The sequence below is a fragment of the Oncorhynchus nerka genome, linkage group LG1 (genome assembly GCF_034236695.1).
Source record: "Oncorhynchus nerka isolate Pitt River linkage group LG1, Oner_Uvic_2.0, whole genome shotgun sequence".
NCBI classification, from domain to species: Eukaryota; Metazoa; Chordata; class Actinopteri; order Salmoniformes; family Salmonidae; genus Oncorhynchus; species Oncorhynchus nerka.
This window is the reverse complement of record NC_088396.1, coordinates 30281453-30308123: the sequence shown is the minus strand read 5'-3', so window position 1 is coordinate 30308123 and position 26671 is coordinate 30281453. Positions and strand designations below refer to the sequence as shown.

The window sequence follows — 26671 nt, the reverse complement described above, 5'->3', positions numbered from 1 at the left end:
TTGTGACAAAACCATCAGTAGAGCTGAAAATGTGATTGAAACCCATCTAACTATTATTTTTCATTTGGTACTCATCTACATTACGTCAGGCACAGTATTTTAAAGGCAAAAAGTAAGTTTAATGGAAACACATCTCTGGTGCAAAAATAAGCATATTATTTCATGCCGGTTTTAGAATATCTGCATGAAAATCTGTTGAAATTGGATGGAAACCTAGCTACTGACAGCCACTCAGTTTGCCATGTCAGCCAACAATTTTTAGAGTGGTAGTTAAACTCGTCAGCTATCTAAACTTGTAGTAATCATGGCCGAATACCAGATGCCCAGGGGGCCTGACCTCCAGCAGGCCCCCATTGATTTTGTTTGGCATTCTCAGTCAGATATCATATTAACATGGCATAAGTCATTACAAAATGGATAAAATTGCAGAAAATTTGCTGTAGAACTGCAAAAAAATCTCTCTGCCTCACGGCAAAATGTGTACTATTGCATGAAATGTGTTATAAATTGGAACATTTTCACTACACTCCATGGCAAAATGTGTAGAATCTCAGGAAATGAAGTTTAAAACATAAAACATGGGCTCCCCAAAAAGCTAGAGCCGGGCCCTGTCAGCGTTCACCTATCATTCACTCAGCATAGGACCTGCTCAGCTTCCAATCATTACAACCACTGATACCAAAACAACCAGTGCTGTTCTTTTCCTGTCTCAGCTCATAACCAGCTTGGAACACCAATCAAATGTTCTTGGGGCAGACGGACGGAGAAGAATCGAATCGTTCGTGCAAACGGGTTATTGATACGATCCCTGGAGGAGCAATCTCAGCCTCCCCAACCCCTCTGCCGCTCTGCTGCTGCTCTGCACTCAATAACAGTTTAGAGAAGGTAACAAACGATTATAGGGCCCATCTCAAATGGTACCCTATTTCCTATATAGCACACTACCTAACCTTATCTGGCTCTGGCCAAAAGTAGTGCACTATATAGGGAATATGGTGTAATTTCTGATGCAGATGGATGAAAACCACAGCTAGGTCCACTTTCAACCAGTATAGCCATTAATACAGTATGTGTATGTCTTGTCACCTATATTGCTGACACACGGTAGTTTCTCAGTAAAAATGTGATGTAAGACTGTGAAATATAGCAAGTGTTCCCCTCCAACACAACAGCACAGTATTGAACCTCTCCACCTGCAGAGAGGAGGATTTTGGGACATGGACAACATGGAATAGGAGTTTCTCTTCTCAGCTCTGTTCAAATCCGGTTACTATGCAAATACTGTTAACACTGAGTATTCTGAACTGTACCAGGTTATTGTGTGTAAATTAGATTATGAGCACACAACATAAAAACAAACTGAAATGTTGTGTTTTTGCTATCAAGATAAAAAACAATCAACGATTTGTAATGACATATATTTTAAGCATGGACCCTAAAAACAGTATTGCTGTATTAGTAAGTTAATTCTAAGCAAATGAGGAAATAATCTAAATAAATAAATAAAATAATCTAAAACTGATTTCAAACACATAACTAATGGATATGAATTTGTTCACGTACGCACACACGTACACACGTACACACGTACACACGTACACACGTACACACGTACACACGTACACATGTACACACACAATTAAATATTGCATTATTCTCATCACCCTCTGGGCTGGCATCCATCTCAGAGTTCCCTATTGACACATACAGACAGTTATATTTTATACCTTGATTACCTTACCTTTATAATGACTCCATTTACTGTAACAGCACTGAGAACAGAAAACTAAAATGGCCGTGGCGTTTGATTCGCAGAGAGTCAGTCAGTGATTGATATGATGAGAACACGACGGGGCTGGATGGCTGGACAGACCTAGTCTGGGCCTGGGTTCAAGGATCTACATCAGGGCTGGCTAACCCTTCTGCTGAATTGGTATGCAGGCTTTTGCTCCAGCCCTACTGTAGCACACCTGGTTGAGCTATTAAAGATGCTGATTAGTAGCGTCAGGTATGTTAGATCAAGGCTGGAGCAAAATTCTGCAGGAGGGTAGGTACCCAGGAGGGCTGGTTCTAGTCAGTTGTGGGTCTAGGTCTGGCTCTGGGTCCTGGGCTTTGGGTCCTGGTCTCTACTCCTGGTCGTTGTTTAAGGACTCGGGGCTGGACTCCTCGTCATCACTGAGAGCCTCTGTGTTTGTAAACGCCCCGGCCAGTGAGGTGCTGAGGTGCGTTTTGACCGGCGCCATCTCCGACAGGATGATGTTGTCATTACTGACCAACGTGGTCTTGTCCATGATCTCCTTACTGTGTTTGGACACCACAGCATCCATGAAGTCATACTTATGAGACAAAGTCCCAGACTCAAACAGGTACTTGAGCAGGTAGGAGAAGGCCACGTTACCCAGGAAGGAGGCCAGCATGGAGACCGTTTTAAAGGGGAAGCGTTGCTGGATGAAGTACTCCACGTCTCCAGTCAGGTGGTGGATCTTCTCCTGTTGCACCCAGCCGGGGTAGTAGATAAAGGGGGGTAGTTTGAGGTAGGGCTCCCCTCCCCCGATACGCAGCAGCAGACCGAAGATGTAGCCGGCCACCGAGCCATACGTGTTGGTTCCTTTGATGAAGAGCACGCTGAGCAGCTGGGGGAAGATGATAACATAGACCAGGTCGGAGCTCAGGTACCACAGGCCGTATACTGTCCCTGTGAGCAATGCCATGGCCGTGGCCAGAGCTCCGAACACAAAGATGGTGATACGCATCACCCACACGATCTCACGGTCTGTCGCCTATGGGGGTTAAGGAGAAGGAAAGGGGAGGAGGGACTTTAGTGTTTGTATCTGTGTACCTTGTGTTTCCTGTGTGTTTACTGTGCGTGCCTGCATATGTATGTATGTACAGTGGGGCAAAAAAAGTATTTAGTCAGCCACCAATTGTGCAAGTTCTCCCACTTAAAAAGATGAGAGAAGCCTGTAATTTTCCTCATAGGTACACTTCAACTATGACAGACAAAACGAGAAAACACAGACTTTCAACTCCCTCCAAAGATTTTCTATGGGGTTGAGATCTGGAGACTGGCTAGGCCACTCCAGGACCTTGAAATGCTTCTTACGAAGCCACTCCTTCGTTGCCCGGGCGGTGTGTTTGGGATCATTGTCATGCTGAAAGACCCAGCCACGTTTCATCTTCAATGCCCTTGCTGATGGAAGGAGGTTTTCACTCAAAATCTCATGATACATGGCCCCATTCATTCTTTCCTTTACACGGATCAGTCGTCCTGGTCCCTTTGCAGAAAAACAGCCCCAAAGCATGATTTTCCACCCCCATGCTTCACAGTAGGTATGGTGTTCTTTGGATGCAACTCAGCATTCGTTGTCCTCCAAACACGACGAGTTGAGTTTTTACTAAAAAGTTATATTTTGGTTTCATCTGACCATATGACATTCTCTCAATCTTCTTCTGGATCATCCAAATGCTCTCTACCAAACTTCAGACGGGCCTGGACATGTACTGGCTTAAGCAGGGGGACACGTCTGGCACTGCAGGATTTGAGTCCCTGGCGGCGTAGTGTGTTACTGATGGTAGGCTTTGTTACTTTGGTCCCAGCTCTCTGCAGGTCATTCACTAGGTCCCCCCATGTGGTTCTGGGATTTTTGCTCACCGTTCTTGTGATCATTTTGACCCCACGGGGTGAGATCTTGCGTGGAGCCCCAGATCGAGGGAGATTATCAGTGGTCTTTTTCTCATTTTGTCTGTCAGAGTTGAAGTGTACCTATGATGAAAATTGCAGGGCTCTCTCATCTTTTTAAGTGGGAGAACTTGCACAATTGGTGGCTGACTAAATACTTTTTTGCCCCACTGTATGTGTGTGTGTGTGTGTGTGTGTGTGTGCACTCACAGACTGTCTGAATGCCAGCTTGTAGATGTTTCTGGCGAACATTGAACTGGCTGAAAGGATGGAGGAGTCCGCTGATGACATCACAGCGGCAGACACCGCCCCCAGACCAAAGAAGGAGATCCAGGGTGGGCACAGGTGCTGCAGCACAATGGGCAGGATCATATCTGATTGGTCCTTCTCTTTGGGAGGAATTGCCCCGTATGTAGTCTGGTTCCAGTCTGGGAAATACAACAGACATAGTAGTTTACGTACTTTCGGGCCAAAATGTATATGGGCGGGGTTTATCAAATGTATATGGACAGGGTTTATCAAATGTATATGGACAGGGTTTATCAAATGTACATGGGGGACATTAGGAGGGTTTATCAAATGTTTATGGACAGGGTTTATCAAATGTATATGGACAGGGTTTATCAAATGTATATGGACAGGGTTTATCAAATGTATATGGACAGGGTTTATCAAATGTTTATGGACAGGGTTTATCAAATGTACATGGGGGATTCATTAGGAGGGTTTATCAAATGTACATGGACAGGGTTTATCAAATGTTTATGGACAGGGTTTATCAAATGTACATGGGCAGGGTTTACTCAAATCCGTACATACAACAGATGTGATTCAATCTGTCTGTTAGAAAATATCTCTAGTCTCGAAGCCATAGTACGACACTATTCTGAACGTTGTCATTTCAACAGTGATGACAGGAACTGCATGTATCTCAACAGGCAAGATACAGCTTCTCAACAGAGGAATAATCCCCACAACACCAGAACATATATCTGCCATCTGAGTACCTCCTCTCCCCCTCCATTCTACCACTTCACCCTTCTCCTCACTCGTCCGTGTCAGTCATACCCCTAGTCAGTCAGTCTCACTCTCCTTCTCACTTCTGGACTTTAACAAACAGCTGTTGATTAACAGTAACTTTGATGAAGAATCTTCAGATCAACCTAATTAATTAGTCTTCCTCCTGATGTAATATTGACAGAAATCACATCTCCTAATGAATCCCTCTCCGTGCTGTATGACAGGAGCCGTCTGGTGTTGTTTATATCCCACTGTATCCTGCCTACTGGTGTATACATCTGAGCTGAGCTACATTGTAGAAACAAGCTAATAGAGAAAGATGGGGCTTTTTATCATACTTCCCATTAGTAAATAATGTGAGTGGATTCATGGATATGAACAACGTAATGAATGAGAAAATATGTGTGAGACAAATGTTTGTGTGTGTGTATGTGAGTGCCTGTGTATATGTGAGTGTGTGCGTGCCTGTGTGCGTGTGTATGTGTGTTTACCTGTGGAGGCCCCTATCGCTCCTATGAGGACGGAGGGGACAGCCATGACCAGGCAACCAGCGGCAGCGATGAAGGACAGAACCTGGGCGTACGTAGCTGAAGAGGCAGAGAGAACCCGTTGAAAATACACCTGCCACGGAATCCCCCCCAACATCTAGGGACAGAAACACCACAGTCAATACACAACAAACCAACGCACAGCTTTATAATGAATACATACTCCAAACCTAAGCATAATTACATTATAGTCAATATAATTGACTGATGATGACATACCAGAAGACAGAAGTTGTCGATCCACATCCAGGTGTCTGCTGAGTCTATCTTACCCAGCCAGGGTGTCTGGTACACAGCCTCTTTAGCTGTCACACTGATGCTTGACACGGCTGGGTTGGACAGGGCAAACGGCACACTGACCCACTGAGAGAGAGCGAGAGAGAGAGATGAGGGGAAGGGTGGGGGGGTTTCAGCACCATGATCAGCGCTGGAGAGTACATCATCCTGGAGTTGTATGGCAAAGGAGGAAGTACGCTTTGTGTTGGACTCACCAGTCCCAGGAAGATACAGAAGAGCTGCACCACGTCAGTGTAGGCCACAGAGTACAGGCCTCCTACCAGGGTGTAGAAGATGGCTATCAGGGCTGAGATCACCACCGACATGTTGATGTCAATGTCCACAATCACACTCAGAGTAGCTCCTAGACAAAACACAGGGACACACACACACATCAGCAGCAGGTATGAAGTCAGGTCTGATGTGTCAAATAAATAAACATGTGGTGCTACAGTCTAACGCCTGATTATTGAAGAATGTATAGCTATTCATCTTCCTCATCTCTCCCTTTTCAATAAGGATTTTTCATTTGAATAATGGAGTTAAAATAGTATGGTTCCCAAGCCTACCCAGGGCTGACAAGATGGCAGCAGACCAGAAGATCTCCCCCATGAGCGCGGGAATGAAGAGCAGCCCCCCCATGCGCTTCCCATATATCTGCTGGAAGGGGTCCAGCATGGTGACGTAACCCCTGGAGCGCATGGGCTTGGCAAAGAACAGGCCACCTGGAGCACGAGAGAGACACCATTAACCAACATCGTCATTGAGATACTGGGTTGTCCCACAAAATGATTAGTGATTCATTTTAAGGTTCAAAAACAACAACAACCTGTGCCTCATTTTAATGTCAACCCTGTTACATGAAGTGAACTCTTGTTTTACTATGGTGAGAAACAATGAACATCTAATAGTCAAATCATAGTGTAAAAGCAGGTGAGCTGGTTCTACTATTTTTGGCCATTTTCTGGTGTTTTGTAGTGAAAAACTGAGAGGGTCAAGAATAACCCGTCAACGCTGTTACCCATAGATAGCCAGGCTAGAATAATCCGTCAACGCTGTTACCCATAGATAGCCAGGCTAGAATAACAAGTCAACGCTGTTACCCATAGATAGCCAGGCTAGAATAACACGTCAACGCTGTTACCCATAGATAGCCAGGCTAGAATAACACGTCAACGCTGTTACCCATAGATAGGCAGGCTAGAATAACCCATCAACGCTGTTACCCATAGATAGCCAGGCTAGAATAACAAGTCAACGCTGTTACCCATAGATAGCCAGGCTAGAATAACACGTCAACGCTGTTACCCATAGATAGCCAGGCTAGAATAACCCGTCAACGCTGTTACCCATAGATAGCCAGGCTAGAATAACCCGTCAACGCTGTTACCCATAGATAGCCAGGCTAGAATAACACGTCAACGCTGTTACCCATAGATAGCCAGGCTAGAATAACCCGTCAATGATGTTACCCATAGATAGCCAGGCTAGAATAACACGTCAACGCTGTTACCCATAGATAGCCAGGCTGGAATAACACGTCAACGCTGTTACCCATAGATAGCCAGGCTAGAATAACCCGTCAACGCTGTTACCCATAGATAGCCAGGCTAGAATAACCCGTCAACGCTGTTACCCATAGATAGCCAGGCTAGAATAACAAGTCAACGCTGTTACCCATAGATAGCCAGGCTAGAATAACCCGTCAATGATGTTACCCATAGATAGCCAGGCTAGAATAACACGTCAACGCTGTTAACCATAGATAGCCAGGCTGGAATAACACGTCAACGCTGTTACCCATAGATAGCCAGGCTAGAATAACCCGTCAACGCTGTTACCCATAGATAGCCAGGCTAGAATAACCCGTCAACGCTGTTACCCATAGATAGCCAGGCTAGAATAACAAGTCAACGCTGTTACCCATAGATAGCCAGGCTAGAATAACCCGTCAACGCTGTTACCCATAGATAGCCAGGCTAGAATAACACGTCAACGCTGTTACCCATAGATAGCCAGGCTATAAATATTCTCACAATTGAAATGATTTGTAAAGCTGGCATTCAATGACCCCTCCCTGTTGCACACAACAAGCTGCCATTCCCCCTTTAGCAAGGGGATTTATGGCTGATATAAGATGACATTTTCAACACTGTTACAGTCAACCCTGTTACTATATTTGACACTTAGGCTAATAGACACTTACTATAGTATTTTTTCTATTTAACCTCTTGAGATGGGAAAACTCGTTTTTTTATGAAGTTGAACACAATGTATATATTTGGTGAAAGTTACACTATACTCAAAAGGCACCTAATTGGTGGAACGACCGTACTATGTACTACCCTTCCTTGATGATGATGAATCCCAACACAACTGGTTAGTGTCCTTACCTACTACCAGACTGAGGGCGTATCCAAAGGGAGCCTGTGCCCAGGCAAGGCCGTAGTCAGGCAGGTAGACATACTCTGCCGTCCCGTTGATGTAGCCGCCGCCCACCCATGTAGCTGGAGGAGAGGTTCATCACATAGTTTAAGATATATTAAAATATTTAACACACATTAATAAGCTTACCTAAAAAAATGTTTCAAATTGTTGAGATGGCTTATAGTTTTATATTTTTCATAGATTTAATTTTAGAGCCACATTGTAGCCTTCAAATGAATCACTCAACTAATATCCAATCATACAAACAATGTCAAATCGGATATATTTAGTCGAATAAATCACAGAACGTTAATAACCTAGTTGTTATTCCCAGTTAATAAAGCTAATGAATATGTCAGGATTGGTAAGTTATGAAACGGTTCACATAGATCAATTAGGCCACCATTATTTTCCTGAGCATTTCTGTAACTGGCGGAAAATAAATAATTGATGACTTTTCACGCCTATAAAAGCCTGCACCTCCGGGGTCTGTTATTAAAATAGCATCAAAGAGATTAGTTAGGAAATGCTCTGGGTCTTTAATTAACTTTGGCGTCAATTAATGTTGTTCTCAGTAAAACAAGGGAATAATTATGGTAACGAGACGGGGTGCATTTACAATAGGCTGTCGATACATTGTGTTCTCTAACTCGATACAACAGCTGTCGTTGAAATTTAGGTAATTGATTTTCGCGATGCCTATCGCAATAGTTGATAAAGGTCCGTGCGTAAAACCGGTCCGCGGTGCTGGTCTGACTGCTGTGTGGGGAAAAATAGTCACACAGGCATTTGTCTTATTACGTCAGTTTCCATTGTGTCATGAGGAACATGATTGATTTCAATTTCCCCATCACTAAACTGTCTCTAAAGTTGACAACGGAGATATTTGGAAATAAAAGCAAGGTGCAATTCCTCTCCAACAATTCAGTCAATTTAGGAAGAAGTCCACATTTAAATGTAAACCATCCTCATAGGAAACAATTGTAGGTTTTCAAATCATGAATTAAATGTTATAAGCCAACCCAGCCCTGCCACTATCTCTCTCCAAGTCGCGAAGTGTAAAAACATGTCACAACTCACCCGTCATGGTGAATCCACCGACGAACAACCCAATGTCCCTCCCGCCTACCATGATGGTTTCACTGCGGTCCTGGCCCTCCGACACCCCTGAGTTTTTGTTCTTCCACGCGGCCCATATCCCCACGGCCAGAATAAGCAAGTAGAAGATCACTATAGCCACGATCCCCTCAGCGTGGACGGCCATCCTCTTCCACTGCCGTGATCAGTCTCTGCGTGAGGAACGGCGTTTCATTGAGACCTGCGCCAGGGATGGAGAGGAAAAAGCCACTCAGCCACTCCCGGTAAAGTGGTCATCAGACGCACAATCAAACGTGTATCTTCTTAAGACAAACAGATGTAACTGTTTTATTACATAATTGGCTAAATAATAATTAGTTGAATTTGTATTGGCTATAATATTATTTGACAATTTGAGCTTTCTCTCTTTACACTCTTTTGTTGAAGATTTTGTGGACTGTTTTATTGACATCTTAACCAAAATCATGTAGGCTACATAATACACCCACGAATGATTATGGGTTTAACAATAATGTTTAAAGTAAAACAGGGATTGTGATTGTAACCATGTTTTATCAGATGTAGAAAAGGCTATGTTCTACACCGGTTTCACATGTGCGTAAAAGGCGCATTACGCATCCCGGAGCGCGCGCCCTACTAGGAAAATAAAGTGCTGAGACATTTTAACTGGATGTGTCTTTCGTGCCACACCACCAAAATCAAATCACTTTTCAGGTTTAATTCTTGCTGACGGCAGGGTTTCAGGAGCGGCTAAAGCAGTAATATCGATTTCCTTTCAAAGACCCGCCGATCTCTCACACACACACTTAAAACGTAATTTCAGCTAATGGCTTCTACTTTAATTGAATGAAATCTGAGTCGACAGTTAATTAACAAACCGGTTGAAACATATATGTAAAGACAATTGGAGAACGAGGGGGTATCCTATCCAGGACACAGTGTGTGTTCCTCCTACCTTTATAGTTGGCTCTTAAATGGACGTCGGGCGGTGGTTGCAAAATAGCGACCAACTGGATTTCCAGAGAATAATGGGTAAGATCCTGGTAGGAAAAATCTTAGAACTCAACGTAATCCACGCCACCCGTGTGTAATTCCCCGGTGTGGTTTATGAGAGGAATATTCGTCAGAGGGGGTGGGGGTATGGGCGTGAGAAGCTGAAGGGGAGTGGTGGGTTTGGTTTATCAATAAAGGTGACAGGTTGTGCAGAGGAAGACAGTGAAGGTCTTCCAGGAAAGGACAGGAAAAGAACTAATAGGTAATGGCATGCCGCACACCCAGGGGAGAGATGTCCTCTAAAACGTCCGGTTTGAATGGACCCGGTTAACTCTCCAGGTTACATTTAGACGTGATTGACGTTCACACAGGGACCTGTTGAGTGGAAATGAAAGCACTGGGATTTTTTATGCGGGAGAATATTGAGATAGTGGGCGGTTAGAATGCTGGATGGATGGCCTTTCTCTTGCTACATCCAGTAACATTTAAATTATTTATTTATCTGGTAAAACATGGGCCATTTATGCAGGATAGTGTCTAACATTATAGCCATGGGCAATAGGAACGAGAATCAGTCAGACTGTTGGACATAAAAATACAAAAAACCACCAGGAAATCATCTCCACGTGATTTTAATTTTGGTATATTCCCACAGATTATAGAGAGACGTGATCCTATACAAATGTAAGCAAGGTTTGAAATAATTATGTTTAAGTCAAATATATTTGTGTGGGCTTTTTGCAGTCAATTTGCAGTCTACAAATGATTTAGAATTATGTTCAGGCCCCCGACCATCGCTCTAGTTGATGATCCCTGACCTACACCAACATTGTTCTACTTTCAGTGTGCATTGAGTAGCTCTGCGTGATGTACGTCAAGTATTTGGAGATAGCTCATCAGGGATTTGGAGTATAAAGTCGCAATTGTCAGATTGTTGCTGTCCACGGTACTGAAATTTGAAACAACCACTTCCATCCAATCTACACTCTAAAAAGAAAAGATTCCTGGGGTATCCTTTAGGGGTTCTTCAAATTGAAACTGTGGGGGCACCCCTAGCCACTTTTTATTGATCCTCAAAGAACCTTTTGGAGAACGTTTTGAGGTACATTTTTGAACTACCCCCCCCCCTGTTATTATTATTATTAATAATATGCATAACAATAACACAATATTTTTGTTATCAGTGTTTATTATGGTTTCAATGGAAAAGCAGAATAAAAAAATGTATGAGGTAAAAACTCCCAGCAGAACCCCAAGTCCAAACGACATATCCTCTGGCGTGTTGATGTTCCTCCTACCCATAACCAGAATGATTTAGAAGTTCATGGTGAACGAACAGGTTTCCTGTTATATTCATCAGAGGTGTAGGGAGGGTGTGAATCCCAAAAATAGTCATTATGCAGATGATTAACAAAACATGCACACAACAGTATTCATACCCTAGTTTTTGTGGTAAATGTGAATTTAAAAAACTGTTTTGATAATGGTCTTCATACACATACATTGTCCATCATTTACATTTACATTACATTTAAGTCATTTAGCAGACGCTCTTATCCAGAGCGACTTACAAATTGGTGCATTCACCTTATGACATCCAGTGGAACAGTAGTGCATCTAAATCTTTTAAGGGGGGTGAGAGGGATTACTTTATCCTATCCTAGGTATTCCTTAAAGAGGTGGGGTTTCAGGTGTCTCCGGAAGGTGGTGATTGACTCCGCTGTCCTGGCGTCGTGAGGGAGTTTGTTCCACCATTGGGGGGCCAGAGCAGCGAACAGTTTTGACTGGGCTGAGCGGGAACTGTACTTCCTCAGTGGTAGGGAGGCGAGCAGGCCAGAGGTGGATGAACGCAGTGCCCTTGTTTGGGTGTAGGGCCTGATCAGAGCCTGGAGGTACTGACATTTACATTACATTTAAGTCATTTAGCAGACGCTTTATCCAGAGCGACTTACAAATTGGTGCTTTCACCTTATGACATCCAGTGGAACAGCCACTTTACAATAGTGCATCTAGGTCTTTTAAGCCTATCCTAGGTATTCCTTAAAGAGGTGGGGTTTCAGGTGTCTCCGGAAGGTGGTGATTGACTCCGCTGTCCTGGCCTGAGGGAGTTTGTTCCACCATTGCCAGAGCAGCGAACAGTTTTGACTGGGCTGAGGCTGTACTTCCTCAGTGGTAGGGAGGCACCCAGAGGTGGATGAACGCAGTGCCCTTGTTTGGGTGTAGGGCCTGATCAGAGCCTGGAGGTACTGAGGTGCCGTTCCCCTCACAGCTCCGTAGGCAAGCACCATGGTCTTGTAGCGGATGCGAGCTTCAACTGGAAGCCAGTGGAGAGAGCGGAGGAGCGGGGTGACGTGAGAGAACTTGGGAAGGTTGAACACCAGACGGGCTGCGGCGTTCTGGATGAGTTGTAGGGGTTTAATGGCACAGGCAGGGAGCCCAGCCAACAGCGAGTTGCAGTAATCCAGATGGGAGATGACGAGTGCCTGGATTAGGACCTGCGCCGCTTCCTGTGTGAGGCAGGGTCGTACTCTGCGGATGTTGTAGAGCATGAACCTACAGGAACGGGCCACCGCCTTGATGTTAGTTGAGAACGACAGGGTGTTGTCCAGGATCACGCCAAGGTTCTTAGCGCTCTGGGAGGAGGACACAATGGAGTTGTCAACCGTGATGGCGAGATCATGGAACGGGCAGTCCTTCCCCGGGAGGAAGAGCAGCTCCGTCTTGCCGAGGTTCAGCTTGAGGTGGTGATCCGTCATCCACACTGATATGTCTGCCAGACATGCAGAGATGCGATTCGCCACCTGATCATCAGAAGGGGGAAGGAGAAGATTAATTGTGTGTCGTCTGCATAGCAATGATAGGAGAGACCATGTGAGGTTATGACAGAGCCAAGTGACTTGGTGTATAGCGAGAATAGGAGAGGGCCTAGAACAGAGCCCTGGGGACACCAGTGGTGAGAGCACGTGGTGTGGAGACGGATTCTCGCCACGCCACCTGGTAGGAGCGACCTGTCAGGTAGGACACAATCCAAGCGTGGGCCGCGCCGGAGATGCCCAACTCGGAGAGGGTGGAGAGGAGGATCTGATGGTTCACAGTATCGAAGGCAGCCGATAGGTCTAGAAGGATGAGAGCAGAGGAGAGAGAGTTAGCTTTAGCAGTGCGGAGCGCCTCCGTGATACAGAGAAGAGCAGTCTCAGTTGAATGACTAGTCTTGAAACCTGACTGATTTGGATCAAGAAGGTCATTCTGAGAGAGATAGCGGGAGAGCTGGCCAAGGACGGCACGTTCAAGAGTTTTGGAGAGAAAAGAAAGAAGGGATACTGGTCTGTAGTTGTTGACATCGGAGGGATCGAGTGTAGGTTTTTCAGAAGGGGGTGCAACTCTCTCTCTTGAAGACGGAAGGGACGTAGCCAGCGGTCAGGGATGAGTTGATGAGCGAGGTGAGGTAAGGGAGAAGGTCTCTGGAAATGGTCTGGAGAAGAGAGGAGGGGATAGGGTCAAGCAGGCAGGTTGTTGGGCGGCCGGCCGTCACAAGACGCGAGATTTCATCTGGAGAGAGGGGGAGAAAGAGGTCAGAGCACAGGGTAGGGCAGTGTGAGCAGAACCAGCGGTGTCGTTTGACTTAGCAAACGAGGATCGGATGTCGTCGACCTTCTTTTCAAAATGGTTGACGAAGTCATCTGCAGAGAGGGAGGAGGGGGGAGGGGGAGGAGGATTCAGGAGGGAGGAGAAGGTTGCAAAGAGCTTCCTAGGGTTAGAGGCAGATGCTTGGAATTTAGAGTGGTAGAAAGTGGCTTTAGCAGCAGAGAGAAGAGGAAAATGTAGAGAGGAGGAGTGAAAGGATGTCAGGTCCGCAGGGAGGCGAGTTTTCCTCCATTTCCGCTCGGCTGCCCGGAGCCCTGTTCTGTGAGCTCGCAATGAGTCGTTGAGCCACGGAGCGGGAGGGAGGACCGAGCCGGCCTGGAGGATAGGGGACATAGAGAGTCAAAGGATGCAGAAAGGGAGGAGAGGAGGGTTGAGGAGGCAGAATCAGGAGATAGGTTGGAGAAGGTTTGAGCAGAGGGAAGAGATGATAGGATGGAAGAGGAGAGAGTAGCGGGGGAGAGAGAGCGAAGGTTGGGACGGCGCGATACCATCTGAGTAGGGGCAGTGTGGGAAGTGTTGGATGAGAGCGAGAGGGAGAAGGATACAAGGTAGTGGTCGGAGACTTGGAGGGGAGTTGCAATGAGGTTAGTGGAAGAACAGCATCTACTAAAGATGAGGTCGAGCGTATTTCCTGCCATAATGTAGAGGCCTATGGGATATTAATTGAAGAGGTAAGTGAGGAGGATGGTAAATGTGATCTGCGTAACATACCAAAACCAATTGACATACCTTTGTATGGCTCCTCGTCTGTATACCTGCAGACACAAAAGTGAGCAGTTCAGTCATCTGCACCTAATACAACTAGCCTTCAACATATTCTTACCTCTTTGTTGGTTGATATCCATTGAATTGTGTCCATTTTCTGTTTGGGAAAGAGTTGCACAAGACATTTACCTTAAATTGAGGAGATCTTGTTTCTGTTGGGAAATTAGATTCCTGCAAGAACCCCCACCAACCAAGGAGGTTAGTAGGAACCCACCTCATATGGGGTTCTATGGGGTTCTTGGAATAATCTTTTGGGTACAATTTCAGTGCCAAGAACCCTAAGGTTCTTCGAAGAACTTTGAGGATCTTAGAAGAATCCTTGTTGAACCCCTCATTTTTTGAGTGTATTGGTTTTCAGTCTGTTCAAGCAATTTACTCATTTCAGTGCACATTTCATATAGACATTGTCTAATTTCTAAGAGCAATGGACCTCTTTTTGCATTGAAGATTGGAAAGGCATTTTTCATTTCTATATTTAGACTGAACATGTTGACCAATTTAATGAATAGGCTACCAGACAGCTGACTTATCTGTTCTTCTGACAGCTCTGTCTAATTTACCTTGCTTTATGTTGACGGTCTGCCAGAGAGAGGATACATCTAATTGGATAGCTTTAGAATACACAAACAACTCATAAACCTGTCCACATGCCTGCCGTGGCTAATAGCACAGGTAGGGGCCTGCAACAGGAGACAGACAACAATAATGAATTGACATGGACTGCGATATGGACTGTGTGTAAATGATCAAATATAGCCTTTAGCTAACTTAAAATGGCAGTCAAAATGAAAGACGAATACAATTTTAAAGGGAGTTATACTTGGATATATTGTTATAGGGATTGGACATAATTAATGGAAATTCTAGGAACATCGACTATGTTTAAATTAAACTTCTTTCTAAGCTGCTTGTCTTCAACCCAGAACAAGTTGGATATCTGCCAAGCAATTGGCTAGTCTTTCTTTCTTGAACAGTGAACGCCACTCACCTCCTAGACAGACTGTTGGTGCCACCGTGTGGTCATCGTAGGCCTGGCGCAGATCACATTTCCCAGAAGTTTCTGTGCTTTAGTCCAGTTAGGCTAATGCACATAGCGAGCATTCTACCACCATACTCAAGCTCAAACGTAGTCTGTTGCACCATGGTGACTTTGTATTTTAAAATAGCAGTATAAGTATAAAGCAGTTTACAAATATGAGACTATAAAACTATAAAGACAGGAAGTGCTACATGTGAAATAAAACTTACCATTATCATACCTGCTGTCATTTTCCTAAAGGCCTTTATGAAGGAAGCTCATTTTTGTATCAGGAATTAGTCCTGTTTATGTTTTTCGGCTCTTCTAGTAAACATACAAAGTCAACAGGATAAGTAATATAGGATTAGCCTGTGGGCGGTCCTAGTTAAGGACACAACCTGAACAACATCAACACTGTAAACCACACTCACTGACTCTCTGAAGGGCTGCTGGAAAGTCAATGAGTGTGTACTTGCTCACTTAAAAGTAACTTGAGTCTGTTTTTTGTAGTCATTGAGTTTAAACTTCCCTCAATCAGTTTCTATTATCTGCCAAACTCAGACATAATCATTGAGTGTTTGCACTTCCACACTAGGAGCATTCATGGAGTGTGTATTCTATCCCTCAGACGTAGTCATTGAGTCTGTAGCCATTGCTGGACAGTGAGGTGCATGAGGGGGCGTAGTTCCCTTTCAGGGTGGCAGGGGGATAGTAGGGGGGTGCTGGGGTGTTGGGGGTGTTTATAGTGTTGAAGACGAGGGGAGGACAAGGGTGGCGATGATGAGGTAGATGTAGGGGGTTCCTGGGCCGCCCCTCACAGTTCCAACAGAGCACCACCCCTCCCATCAGACTAAGACAGGCCGAGACGTAGCCCAAATACACCGCCATGCCAATCTCATACTTCATAACTGCAACACAAAGTAACATTTCTTGTTATTTTGTTATTTCTGCAAACATGTTTAAGTGAAAAAACTAGTATCAGAGTTATAAAATAAAATGAATAAAAGATTAATTAAATATATTGAATAGTACCTTCAGGTAGGATGGGGTTGTAGAAGTCGAGGATGACATCATTGGTTGTCCAGCAGACAGTGATTAGGCAGAGCATGCCTGCAGACAGGAAGCAGACCCCTCCACTGATGGCCAGGACATGCTTGATGGACGAGCCGCGGGCACAGCGGGTACACTTCATCCCTGCAGAGGACACGAGGGCTGCCAGGGTGGAGGTCAGGCAGGACAGCAACATCAACGCCCGTGCCGCCTAGGGATGGAGAAGAGTTTAGTATCATAATGGCTGTTGCTCAAATTACACCCTACCCCCTATTTACTAAGCTACCGTGTGCTCAAATTAATCTAATCAATCAACCAATCAATTAACAAATCAAACAACCAATAATTCATACCTGCAGGTCAGGTGGCAGAGCCAGCATTGAGTGATGTACTTCACACTGGTAGATGCCCGTGCTGTGCCACACACACTCCATCCAGAGCCCCTTCATGTAGGCAGTGGCTGTGATTATGTTAGAGCCCACATAGGCCGTCCGCCACCAGTGGGGGAGCACTGTAGCAACTACACTACCCACAAGCCCCAGCAGACCCAGGAAGAAGCCCAGCAGCTGGACCGCCATGCTGGCCATGTTTGGAACATCCGCTAATGACCAACTGCACACACAAAACTACACAATGCTACACACAACACACACACATCAACACACACAGAGCCACACACACAACCACACAATAATGGCTTTGAGACATGAGTTTAGTATCCTATTATTCTGGTCTTTAGCTCTGGTTCCCAGCTGTACTGTTGGAACTCCAGAGGGTCTAGAGTCAGTCACAGTGTTGACGCCATCCTGCAGTGGTGGTCCCTTTGGAGCTCAGGTGTTGTGGTTTCGCTGTCTTCAGTGTTGTCTATGGAGCTCTGTACAGTGACTTCAGTGGCTCCAGTGGCTGTGTCTTCCATGTGCTCTCTAGAGCTCTTTAACAGATGCTTCTTCTGAGGGTTCTGTCCCTGGTGTCATTGAGTCTGTGACTAATAAGTTCTTCGTTCAGCTCCACTTGTTGAGCGTGGTCCTCTGAGCTCAGCTAGCTAGTCTCTCTTTGATTGTGACTGAGGCTGTTCCGCTGCTCCTGTGGAGAACACACATGATTAAACATTCACAGAAACCAACACCCAGCTCAGTTGAATGTGACAAACCACTAACTTCTAATTGAGAGACTGTTTTATAACTCTTGTATAATGTATATTTTGTGTTTAAAAACACTAAAACTATTTAATGAAAATATGCATTCAGCTGGCCCATAATAGATATTGAATTTCCCCAAGTACAATAAAATGTGTTTTATTTTAATCATACTGTTTGATTTATACTGAACAAAAATGTAAACGTAACATAGAACAATTAAAAATATTTGAGGAAATCAGTGAATTGAACGAATTAGGCCCTAATCTTAGGATTTCATATGACTGGGAATACAGATCTGTTTATTACATTTTTTTATTGAACCTTTATTTAACTAGGCAAGTCAGTTAAGAACAAATTATTGTTTACAATGACGGCCTACCTGGGAACAGTGGTTAACTGCCTTGTTCAGGGGCAGAATAACAGATTTTTACCTTGTCAGCTCAGGGATTTGATCCAGCAACCTTTCAGTTACTGGCCCAACGCTTTAACCACTAGGCTACCTGCCGATAGGGGGAGTGAGGCCTAAGAGGATTTTATAAATAAGTAACAACCAGTGGGTCTTGCGACAGGTATACAGAGATGACCAGTTTACAGATGAGTATAGAGTGCAGTGACGTGTCCTATAAGAGTATTGGTGGCAAGTTTGCATCTGTTGGTCACAGATACCTTAAAAAAAGATAGGGGCGTGGATCAGAAAACCAGTCAGTATCTGGTGTGACCACCATTTGCCTCATGCAGCACGACACATCTCCTTTGCATAGACTTGATCAGGCTGTTGATTGTGGCCTGTGAAATGTTGTCCCACTCCTCTTCAATGGCTGTGCGAAGTTGCTGGATATCATCGGGAACGGAAAAAGGCTGTCGTACACGTCGATCCAGAGCATCCCAAACATGCTCATTGTGTGACATGTCTGGTAAGCATGCAGCCTGTGGAAGAACTGAGACATTTTCAGCTTCCAGGAATAGTGTACAGCTCCTTGCGACATGGGGCTGTGCATTATAATGCTGAAACATGAGGTGATGGCGACGGATGAATTGCACGACAATGGGCCTCAGGACCTTGCCACAGTATCTCTCTGCATTCAAATTGCCATCGATAAAATGCAATTGTGTTTGTTGTCCCTAGCCTGTGCCTGCCCTTACCATAACCCCACCGGCACCAACGTTGACATCAGCAAACCTCTCGCCCACACGACGCCTTTATCTTGGCCAGATCGCAGTTGTAAATGAGAACTTGTTCTCAACTGGCCTACCTGGTTAAATAAAAGTGAAATAAAATGTTTAAAAAATACTTGTGGTCTGCGGTATGTGAGGCCGGTTGGATGTACTGCCAAATTCTCTAAAACGCTGTTGGAGAAATGAACATTACATTCTCTGGCAACAGCTCTGGTGGACATCCCTGCAGTCATCTTGCCAATTGCACTCTCTCTCAAAACTTGATACATCTGTGGCATTGTGTTGTGTGACAACCCTGCACATTTTAGAGTGGCCTTTTATTGATGATGTTGTTTAATCATCTTCTTGTTATGCCACACCTGTCAGGTGGATGGATTATCTTGGCAAAGGAGAAATGTTAACAGGAATGTTTCATATGGAATGTTTCTGGGATCTTTTAGCTGATGAAACCAGAGACCAACACAACATGTTGCATTTATATTTTTGTTCAGTGCGCTCAGAGATTTTCTCACTGATAATATGTAAAATGCAGTTGGAATATTCAATTTGACAAAAGTTCATTCACATTTGGAATTTAGTCACAAGCTGCGTCAAACACATTTGATCAATAATTTGCATACAGCACTTACAGAACACATTGCTTTTCCTCACTCTAGACCTCATTTCAATTGACCATAGGATGAACTCATATTAATATGCTATTTTTGGAGGGGCTTCTGAGGTGCAGAAAGGTCAGAAGTGTTGGGAACCCACTTCAATGTAGTTTTCCCTGCCCTCTCCTTCCTCTATAACTCACTTTGGAAAACAATTTTTGATTTGAAGCGCAGAGAGGAGAAGGCTATTGATCTAGTGAACAATAAAACACACATTTCCACATCAACTATCTTTGTTTTCAACTAATGTCAGTACTATTAAATGTCACAGCTAAGTTGATTGTGTCATAGAGCATAAAGTAATAAAACAATTATTATCTGAAGAAGAGACGAGTGGCTAATGTGTGGACACCTGCCATGTGAGATCAGAGTCCTGATATTATGCTACTGCTGCCAGTGAGTGATGCGCACACACACACACACACACACACACACACACACACACACACACACACACACACACACACACACACACACACACACACACACACACACACAAACTCTGGACAGTGACAGACTTATCCACATGCCATTGATATTGTGTTATTCATATAAACAGGATTTCTCACATTTTATTTATGATATCGAATACTACAGTTTTCCTTTGCCTCATTCGGAGGGAATACAGTTGATATCAGTATTATGATCCACTTTCCAGTTTTCATGTATCAATTATTTCATCTACCACCAACCTTGAAACAAAACAGGCACTGTTTATATTTTTCATACTCTATCAAAGAAAAGCAGCTCAGTAGAACACTGGGAACAGAATGCTCTTTGTGTTTAATGATGGATTCTGTAAGGGAGGAAACAACCACACATTAGAACAACTGACTAACATGTTGTTGGCTACTGATCACGTGAGTTCAAACTTTGCTTTTCCGTGCACGTACCAAAAGTTATAAAATAAAAACCCCAACACTTCACTTTCCGTGATCTACCCAACACATACACTCCCTCCTCTCCCCTTCTTACCTGTGACATGCATATCCTGCCTGATGCTATCTAGTGCTGCAGGATGTTAGCAGCTGGCAGTCTCTGTCTGTGTGTCCTATGTAGACTCACAAACCCATGTTATGTAGCATTTATAAAGGCCTCTCCATAGTTCAAAAAGCCTGTCAAAGCTGCACGTCACCGCCCAGACCAGACCAGCTCTCTGTCTGCTTGCTCTCTCTCTCTCACTCTCTCTTTCCCTCTACCACCAGTGTCGCCTCTGCTTTAGAGTCCAAGTGAGGGCAGTGTATGGTTATGTCTGTGTCCTTATTGTCCTGTCAGGGAGGTGACAACTGTCTGTCAGTAATGTGACATGGCGTAGCTCGGTATGGTGTAGCTCTACTTTGGTTCTATAACGGTTAGTTGCAAACATAGTTCCTACCCCAGGGGAAGAGAGAGGGCATCACACTGCATGGTCCTCCTCCTTCTAACCAGTCAACATGGGGATCTGTCAAAAACAACAAACAGGAAGATGGAAACAACAAAAAGTATTTGAAAATGTTTGAGGACAGTATAATTTGAGAGTATTCAAAGACAATAGTAGAAAATGATAACACTATAAATGATTATGCCTTAGCTCTTATCATGGGACAACATAAACAGAGTGACACAAGTACAATACCTGAAGTACAAGAGATTCCATGTCGTGTGAGCGCCTCCAAATCTGCTGGTTGCTCTTGATCTGGTCAGTGATAGACAGTCTGCCACTATTTTCTTAGTCCTGTTCTCTAGTTTTGTGTATTCTGAGCCTATAGAAGACCGACACACAAGGCTATATTCCCAATCTGTCTGTCATTCCTTCATACGGAGTAGTAGCCTAGCAGTAGCCTTTCTAGCGGCCTGCAGTGCAGCCCATCCTGCTGTGTCAGTCTCTCATAAGATTATGTGTCCTGGCTATCTCCTCCAGAAGGATATAATACCATGTGAATGGGTCGTGTCTGGATGGGATCCAGCTTTTGTAAATTTTACATCAAAAGGTGATCTTATTTTTTTTGTTGCATTTTAGCCAACCCTAACCCTTTTCCTAACCTTAACCTAATTCTCCTAGCCTGCCACATTTATTCTCCTAACCTGCTGCATAACTTCTCTTAAACCTGCTACGAATAGTCAATTCTGGCAAAAGCTGGATCCCTTCTAACCATGACAATGTGAATGCTGAGGAGTTAATAGCCTTAGGGGAAACACTGTAATCCTCCACGCATTAGGGAGCTCTGTCTTAAGTAAGGTGTTTATTATCTGCTTCTAGAACAACAAATAGGAAACGTATATTTGAATGATCACTGTAAACCCCTTTTGAATGCAGCTAAGGCCTAAGATTTGACATTAGAATCAGCTTATTCATAGGTTAGGCTACTGTGGGCTAGGCTAAATAAAAAATCTGGTAATGTCATCATGTAAGACTAATTTTAAGCCACATAATCATTAGGCTAGCCTACATAAGAGGGATCATAGGTAAATTTATCATAAATCACACACGTTTAGGATGTGTAGGATGGCGCCGACAGAGATGGCTGCCTCGCTTCGAGACCTTATGAAAGTATGCAGTATTTAGTTTTTTTATGTATTATTTCTTATATTATTACCCCAGGAAATCTTAAGCGTTATTACAAACAGCCGGGAAGAACTATTTGATATAAGAGCGACGTCAACTCACCAACATTATGACCAGGAATACGACTTTCCCGAAGATGATCCTCTGTTTGGACCACCACCCAGGACAATGGATCGGATCGCAGAAGCGGACTCAAAACCATGGCGCCGCAGAAGGGGCAGATGGAGCAGCCTCCTGGTCAGGCTCCATAGATGTGCACATCACCCACCGCTCCAGAGTATATTACTCGCCAATGCTCTTGACAACAAGGTAGACAAATTTCGAGCAAGGTTTGCCTTCCAGACAGACATCAGAGATTGTAACATCCTCTGTTTAATGGAAACATGTCTCTCTCAGGATATGTTGTCGGAATCGGTTCAGCCACCGGGCTTCTCCATGCATTGCGCCGACAGAGATAAACACCTCTCTGGGAAGAGGAAGGGCGGTGGTGTATGCTTCATGATTAACGGCTCATGGTGTAATCATAACAACATACAGGAACTCAAGTCCTTCTGCTCACCTGACCTAGAATTCCTTACAATCAAATGCCGGCCATATTACCTCCCAAGAGAATCCTCGTCAGTTATCATCACAGCTGTGTACATTCCTCCTCAAGCAGACACCACAATGGCCCTCAAGGAACTTCTATGTTAACTGGAAACCATATATCCAGCATTTATTGTAGCTGGGGATTTTAACAAAGCAAATTTGAGCACAAGGCTACCTAAATTCTATCAGCATATTGATTGTAGTACTCGCGGGGGTAATACACTTGATCACTGCTACTCTAACTTCCACAATGAATACAAATCCCTCCCCCGCCCTCCCTTCGGTAAATACGGCCACGACGGCGTCTTGCTCCTACTGTCTTTGTAGGCAGAAACTCAAACAGGATGTGCCAGTGACTAGAACCATTCAACGCTGGTCTGACCAATCAGAATCACCGTTCAAGATGGTTTTGATCACCTGGAATGGGAAATGTTCTGGTCAACCTCAGAGAACAACATTGATCTATACGCTGACTCGGTGAGTGAATTTATTAGGAAGTGCATTGGGGATGTTGTACCCACTGTGACTATTAAAACCTACCCTAACCAGAAACCGTGGATGGACGGCAGCATTCACGCAAAACTGAAAGCACGAACCATCAAATTTAACAATGGAAAGAGGTCTGGGAATATGGCTGAAAATAAACAGTGTAGTTATTCCCTCCGCAAGGCAATCAAACAAGCAAAATGTAGATAAAGAGCTCAGACTTGAGACGTACATTGTAGGGTTTACACGAAATCACAGACTACAAAAAGAAAACCATTGACTACAGCTCAGCATTCAACACCATAGTACCCTCCAAGCTCATCATTAAGCTTGAGGCCCTGGGTCTCAACCCCGTCCTGTGCAATTGGGTCCTGGACTTTCTGACAGGCCGTCCCAGGTGGTGAAGGTAGGAAACAACATCTCCACATCGCCTAACCCTAGCCCTCAGCACTGGGGCCCCACAAGGGTGCGTGCTCAGCCCCCTCCTGTACTCCCTGTTCACCCATGACTGTGTGGCCATGCACGCCTCCAACTCACTGCCTGATAGTCAGCCTCAGTGAAATATACACTACCGGTCAAAAGTTTGGACACACCAACTATTAAGGGGTTTTCTTTATTTTCACTATTTTCTACACTGTAGAATAATAGTGAAGACATCAACACTATGAAATAACACATATGTAATCACATAGTAACCAAAAAGTGTTAAACAAATCAAAATATATTAGTAGCCACCCTTTGCCTTGATGACAGCTTTTCACACTCTTGGCATTCCCTCAACCAGCTTCACCTGGAATGCTTTTCCAACAGTCTTGAAGGAGTTCCCACATACGCTGAGCACTTGTTGGCTGCTTTTCCTTCATTCTGAGGACTAACTCATCCCAAATCATCTCCATTGGATTGAGGTCAGGTGATTGTGGAGGCCAGGTCAAATTATAATATAAATTATAATTTATATTATTGTCCAATTCACTTCTCTTGACCTGGGGAACAATAAGGGCCTTATACGCTTTCTGAGGGGCTAAGGATTAATAAAATAATTATAAGAATAATAATTCGAATTACATTAATCTTTTCAATGATGTTCTGATGTAATCGCTGCAGCAGATGTTATCAAAGAGGATGTTGTTGCTAATTTGTTAGCTTCTCCCTTTACAAGAATAACTTTCAACAAGAAGTTCAGTTTTAAATGATCATCATCTGGTGAGTGGAACTGTGTTTTTTATTGCAGTGCACTTGCTGTTGTTAACCATCTCTTTGAAAATAACTGGCGTGTGAGAAATCGTTGCATTTAAAGTTTAGGTCACCGGTTACTTTGTGTGCTAAATGTGAAATGTTTTTTTGCAATGGGAAGTAGTAGTTGTACATTTAGATTAGGAAATGCTTAGCCTAATGGTTGTGTTTTTGTATTCTTATGATTGGGACCTAGTGGCTCATTATGGCCGAGTGAATGGACTGCTTATCCTTTAACATCATGCTGTGCGTGACTGCTGTCTTTCCATCGGCCCTATGCAGCTGTGTAGTGGTACCTGGAGAAGTGGGTATACTCAAATTTTTCCAAAAAGTTCCAAAATGGCCCACCCAGCAAAGGAAAGGCGTCCTGTGTGAAAAATCCTATGTTTTTGCAATTTGATTGGATAGGCCTGTGTCCACCCATATCTACATCCCTGATGCAAACAGGTCATGAAGACTGAATTGCCAAACACAAATAGCCGACTAACAAAGAACTCGGACCAAACGCTTTCAATACCTGGTTTGCATACCCATTGTTGTCTTAGTTAGCATTTACTGGTAGATATACGTTGAAATGTCTTTCCTATCCACCCTACCGGTTACCAATGCCATTCTTCTGTGAGCTGCTACATGCCCAAACCGGTTGAGAGCTGCACATTATTGCAGTGTACAGATGATATTCTGCTGAAACTAGGCTGTGTGGAGGCGCTCATGTGAATATATTTCACGTGCTTTGCGATTTGGTGGCTACTTTGCGCATTTTTCTCTATTGTACTACATAATTGATAAGTCGTATACCTCTGTTACACTACTTTTATACGCATCAGTGGGGATTAAGTGAGTATATGCAATAGCCCCCCACCCGCCCCCCAAAAAGTGGTTATACGGTTTATGCCTGCGCATAGCCTCCACTACACCACTAACCCTTTGTGTTTTACAAAAGTACACTCTCCTACATGAGTGCGCAGCTATTACCGTTGCTTTTCTTTCAGCATCACGAACCTGTCACATACCGAAGGCCTCGGTCCAATAGGTTCGTCACTGCGCAGACATGTCTAATAGAAATAAAGACTGCAGGTATTAATATTTCAAGAAAGGAGTGTATCTATTTGGTCTGGCGAAGCGGTTTTATGCGCTTACTGAATGGAAGCTGATAATTCTGAGTTTTTTTACTCGGCTGGTCTTGAGTAGAAATGATGAGTCCTTATTGTCCAAGACCGAGTACAAATATATCCGACACAGAGACACTCAAAATGTGGTTTCGAGACCGGACCGACACCTGGTCTCAAGTACTACTACAACATAGGAAAAAATACAGTTCTACGTGATGACATCATTAAAAGTTAAAACATTTAAAAAAACGGTGATTTACAAACACTATGAGATACGAGGTGACACCGTGAGCAAGAAAATACCCTCCCTAGACATTTCAAAACCTTATAAGTTCTAACTATTTAAATTAGCATACATTTGCACAAATCAATCCACTAAAAGCAATAGTAACTGTTCAAACTAGAGACACCACACCAACTTACACATGTTCAGGCTATCCTATCCTAAGTAATAAATCAATCAATTATTTAATCTATCCATCTATACTTTTTCAACTATAACCATTTAAAATGTCCTTAAATTAACATGGGTTTGAATGAGAACCATGGGAATACAGAGGTAGTTATTCAATATGGTCCTGCTACTTTGCCAATTAAGCTATAAGACAAACTTTAAACTGTTCAAGCTATCCTAACTTAAAATTCTTAAAAACCTTTATCAAGGATAGATTAGCATGACAAACCCCCACCAACAGTAACTCTTGAACCGTTCAAGCTAGAGACACCAAACCAACTTTCACATGCTCAGGCTATCCTATCTTATCATATCCAATCAATCCATCACTCAATCTTTCCATCTACTTACTTTTTCAACTATAACCAGTCCCTACCATTACTACTGCAGTTACTACCACTACTATAACTTCTTTCACAACCATAAATACTCGGATTCAGAGGGGTTGGGTTAAATGCGGAAGACACATTTCAGTTGAAAGCAATCAGTGGTACAACTGACTAGGTATCCCCCTTTCCCTTTTAAGCAAGCACACCACATTTTCTTCAGGAAATGTACTTTCCTAGTTGCACTTGATACTTCTGTGTTGATGGAACCTAAACTCATCTGTTTTTGCATAAATGATTAAAACAGCCGTTGCAGTCTGAAGTGTTAATTCACTATTATCCCCACTCACTATGCGAGATCAATATATCTACAGATCCTGCAAATAGAAAGACAAATTGTCATCCTCTTGGAGGAGAAGAAAGAAACTAAACAAATCAAG

At 43.8% G+C, this 26671-nt stretch overlaps 2 protein-coding genes across 2 annotated transcripts; both read right to left on the bottom strand.

The window, feature by feature from the left end:
• Positions 1-1399: 1399 nt before the first annotated feature.
• Positions 1400-9260, bottom strand: LOC115119287 (high-affinity choline transporter 1-like). The gene is made up of 8 exons (XM_029648063.2): positions 9031-9260; positions 7917-8030; positions 6093-6248; positions 5739-5887; positions 5467-5610; positions 5191-5344; positions 3890-4107; positions 1400-2780 (listed from the first exon to the last, which is right to left on the bottom strand). The coding sequence occupies exons 1-8, from the start codon at positions 9212-9214 to the stop codon at positions 2127-2129; spliced, it is 1773 nt and encodes a 590-aa protein (XP_029503923.1). The 5' UTR covers positions 9215-9260; the 3' UTR covers positions 1400-2126.
• A 6321-nt stretch (positions 9261-15581) lies between these two features.
• On the bottom strand, positions 15582-21537 carry LOC115119289 (claudin-14-like). Its single transcript, XM_029648067.2, has 5 exons — positions 21103-21537; positions 20863-20928; positions 16873-17602; positions 16502-16730; positions 15582-16377 (listed from the first exon to the last, which is right to left on the bottom strand). Exons 3-5 carry the CDS (start codon positions 17104-17106, stop codon positions 16094-16096), a joined length of 747 nt encoding a protein of 248 aa, XP_029503927.1. The 5' UTR covers positions 17107-17602; positions 20863-20928; positions 21103-21537; the 3' UTR covers positions 15582-16093.
• Positions 21538-26671: the final 5134 nt, after the last annotated feature.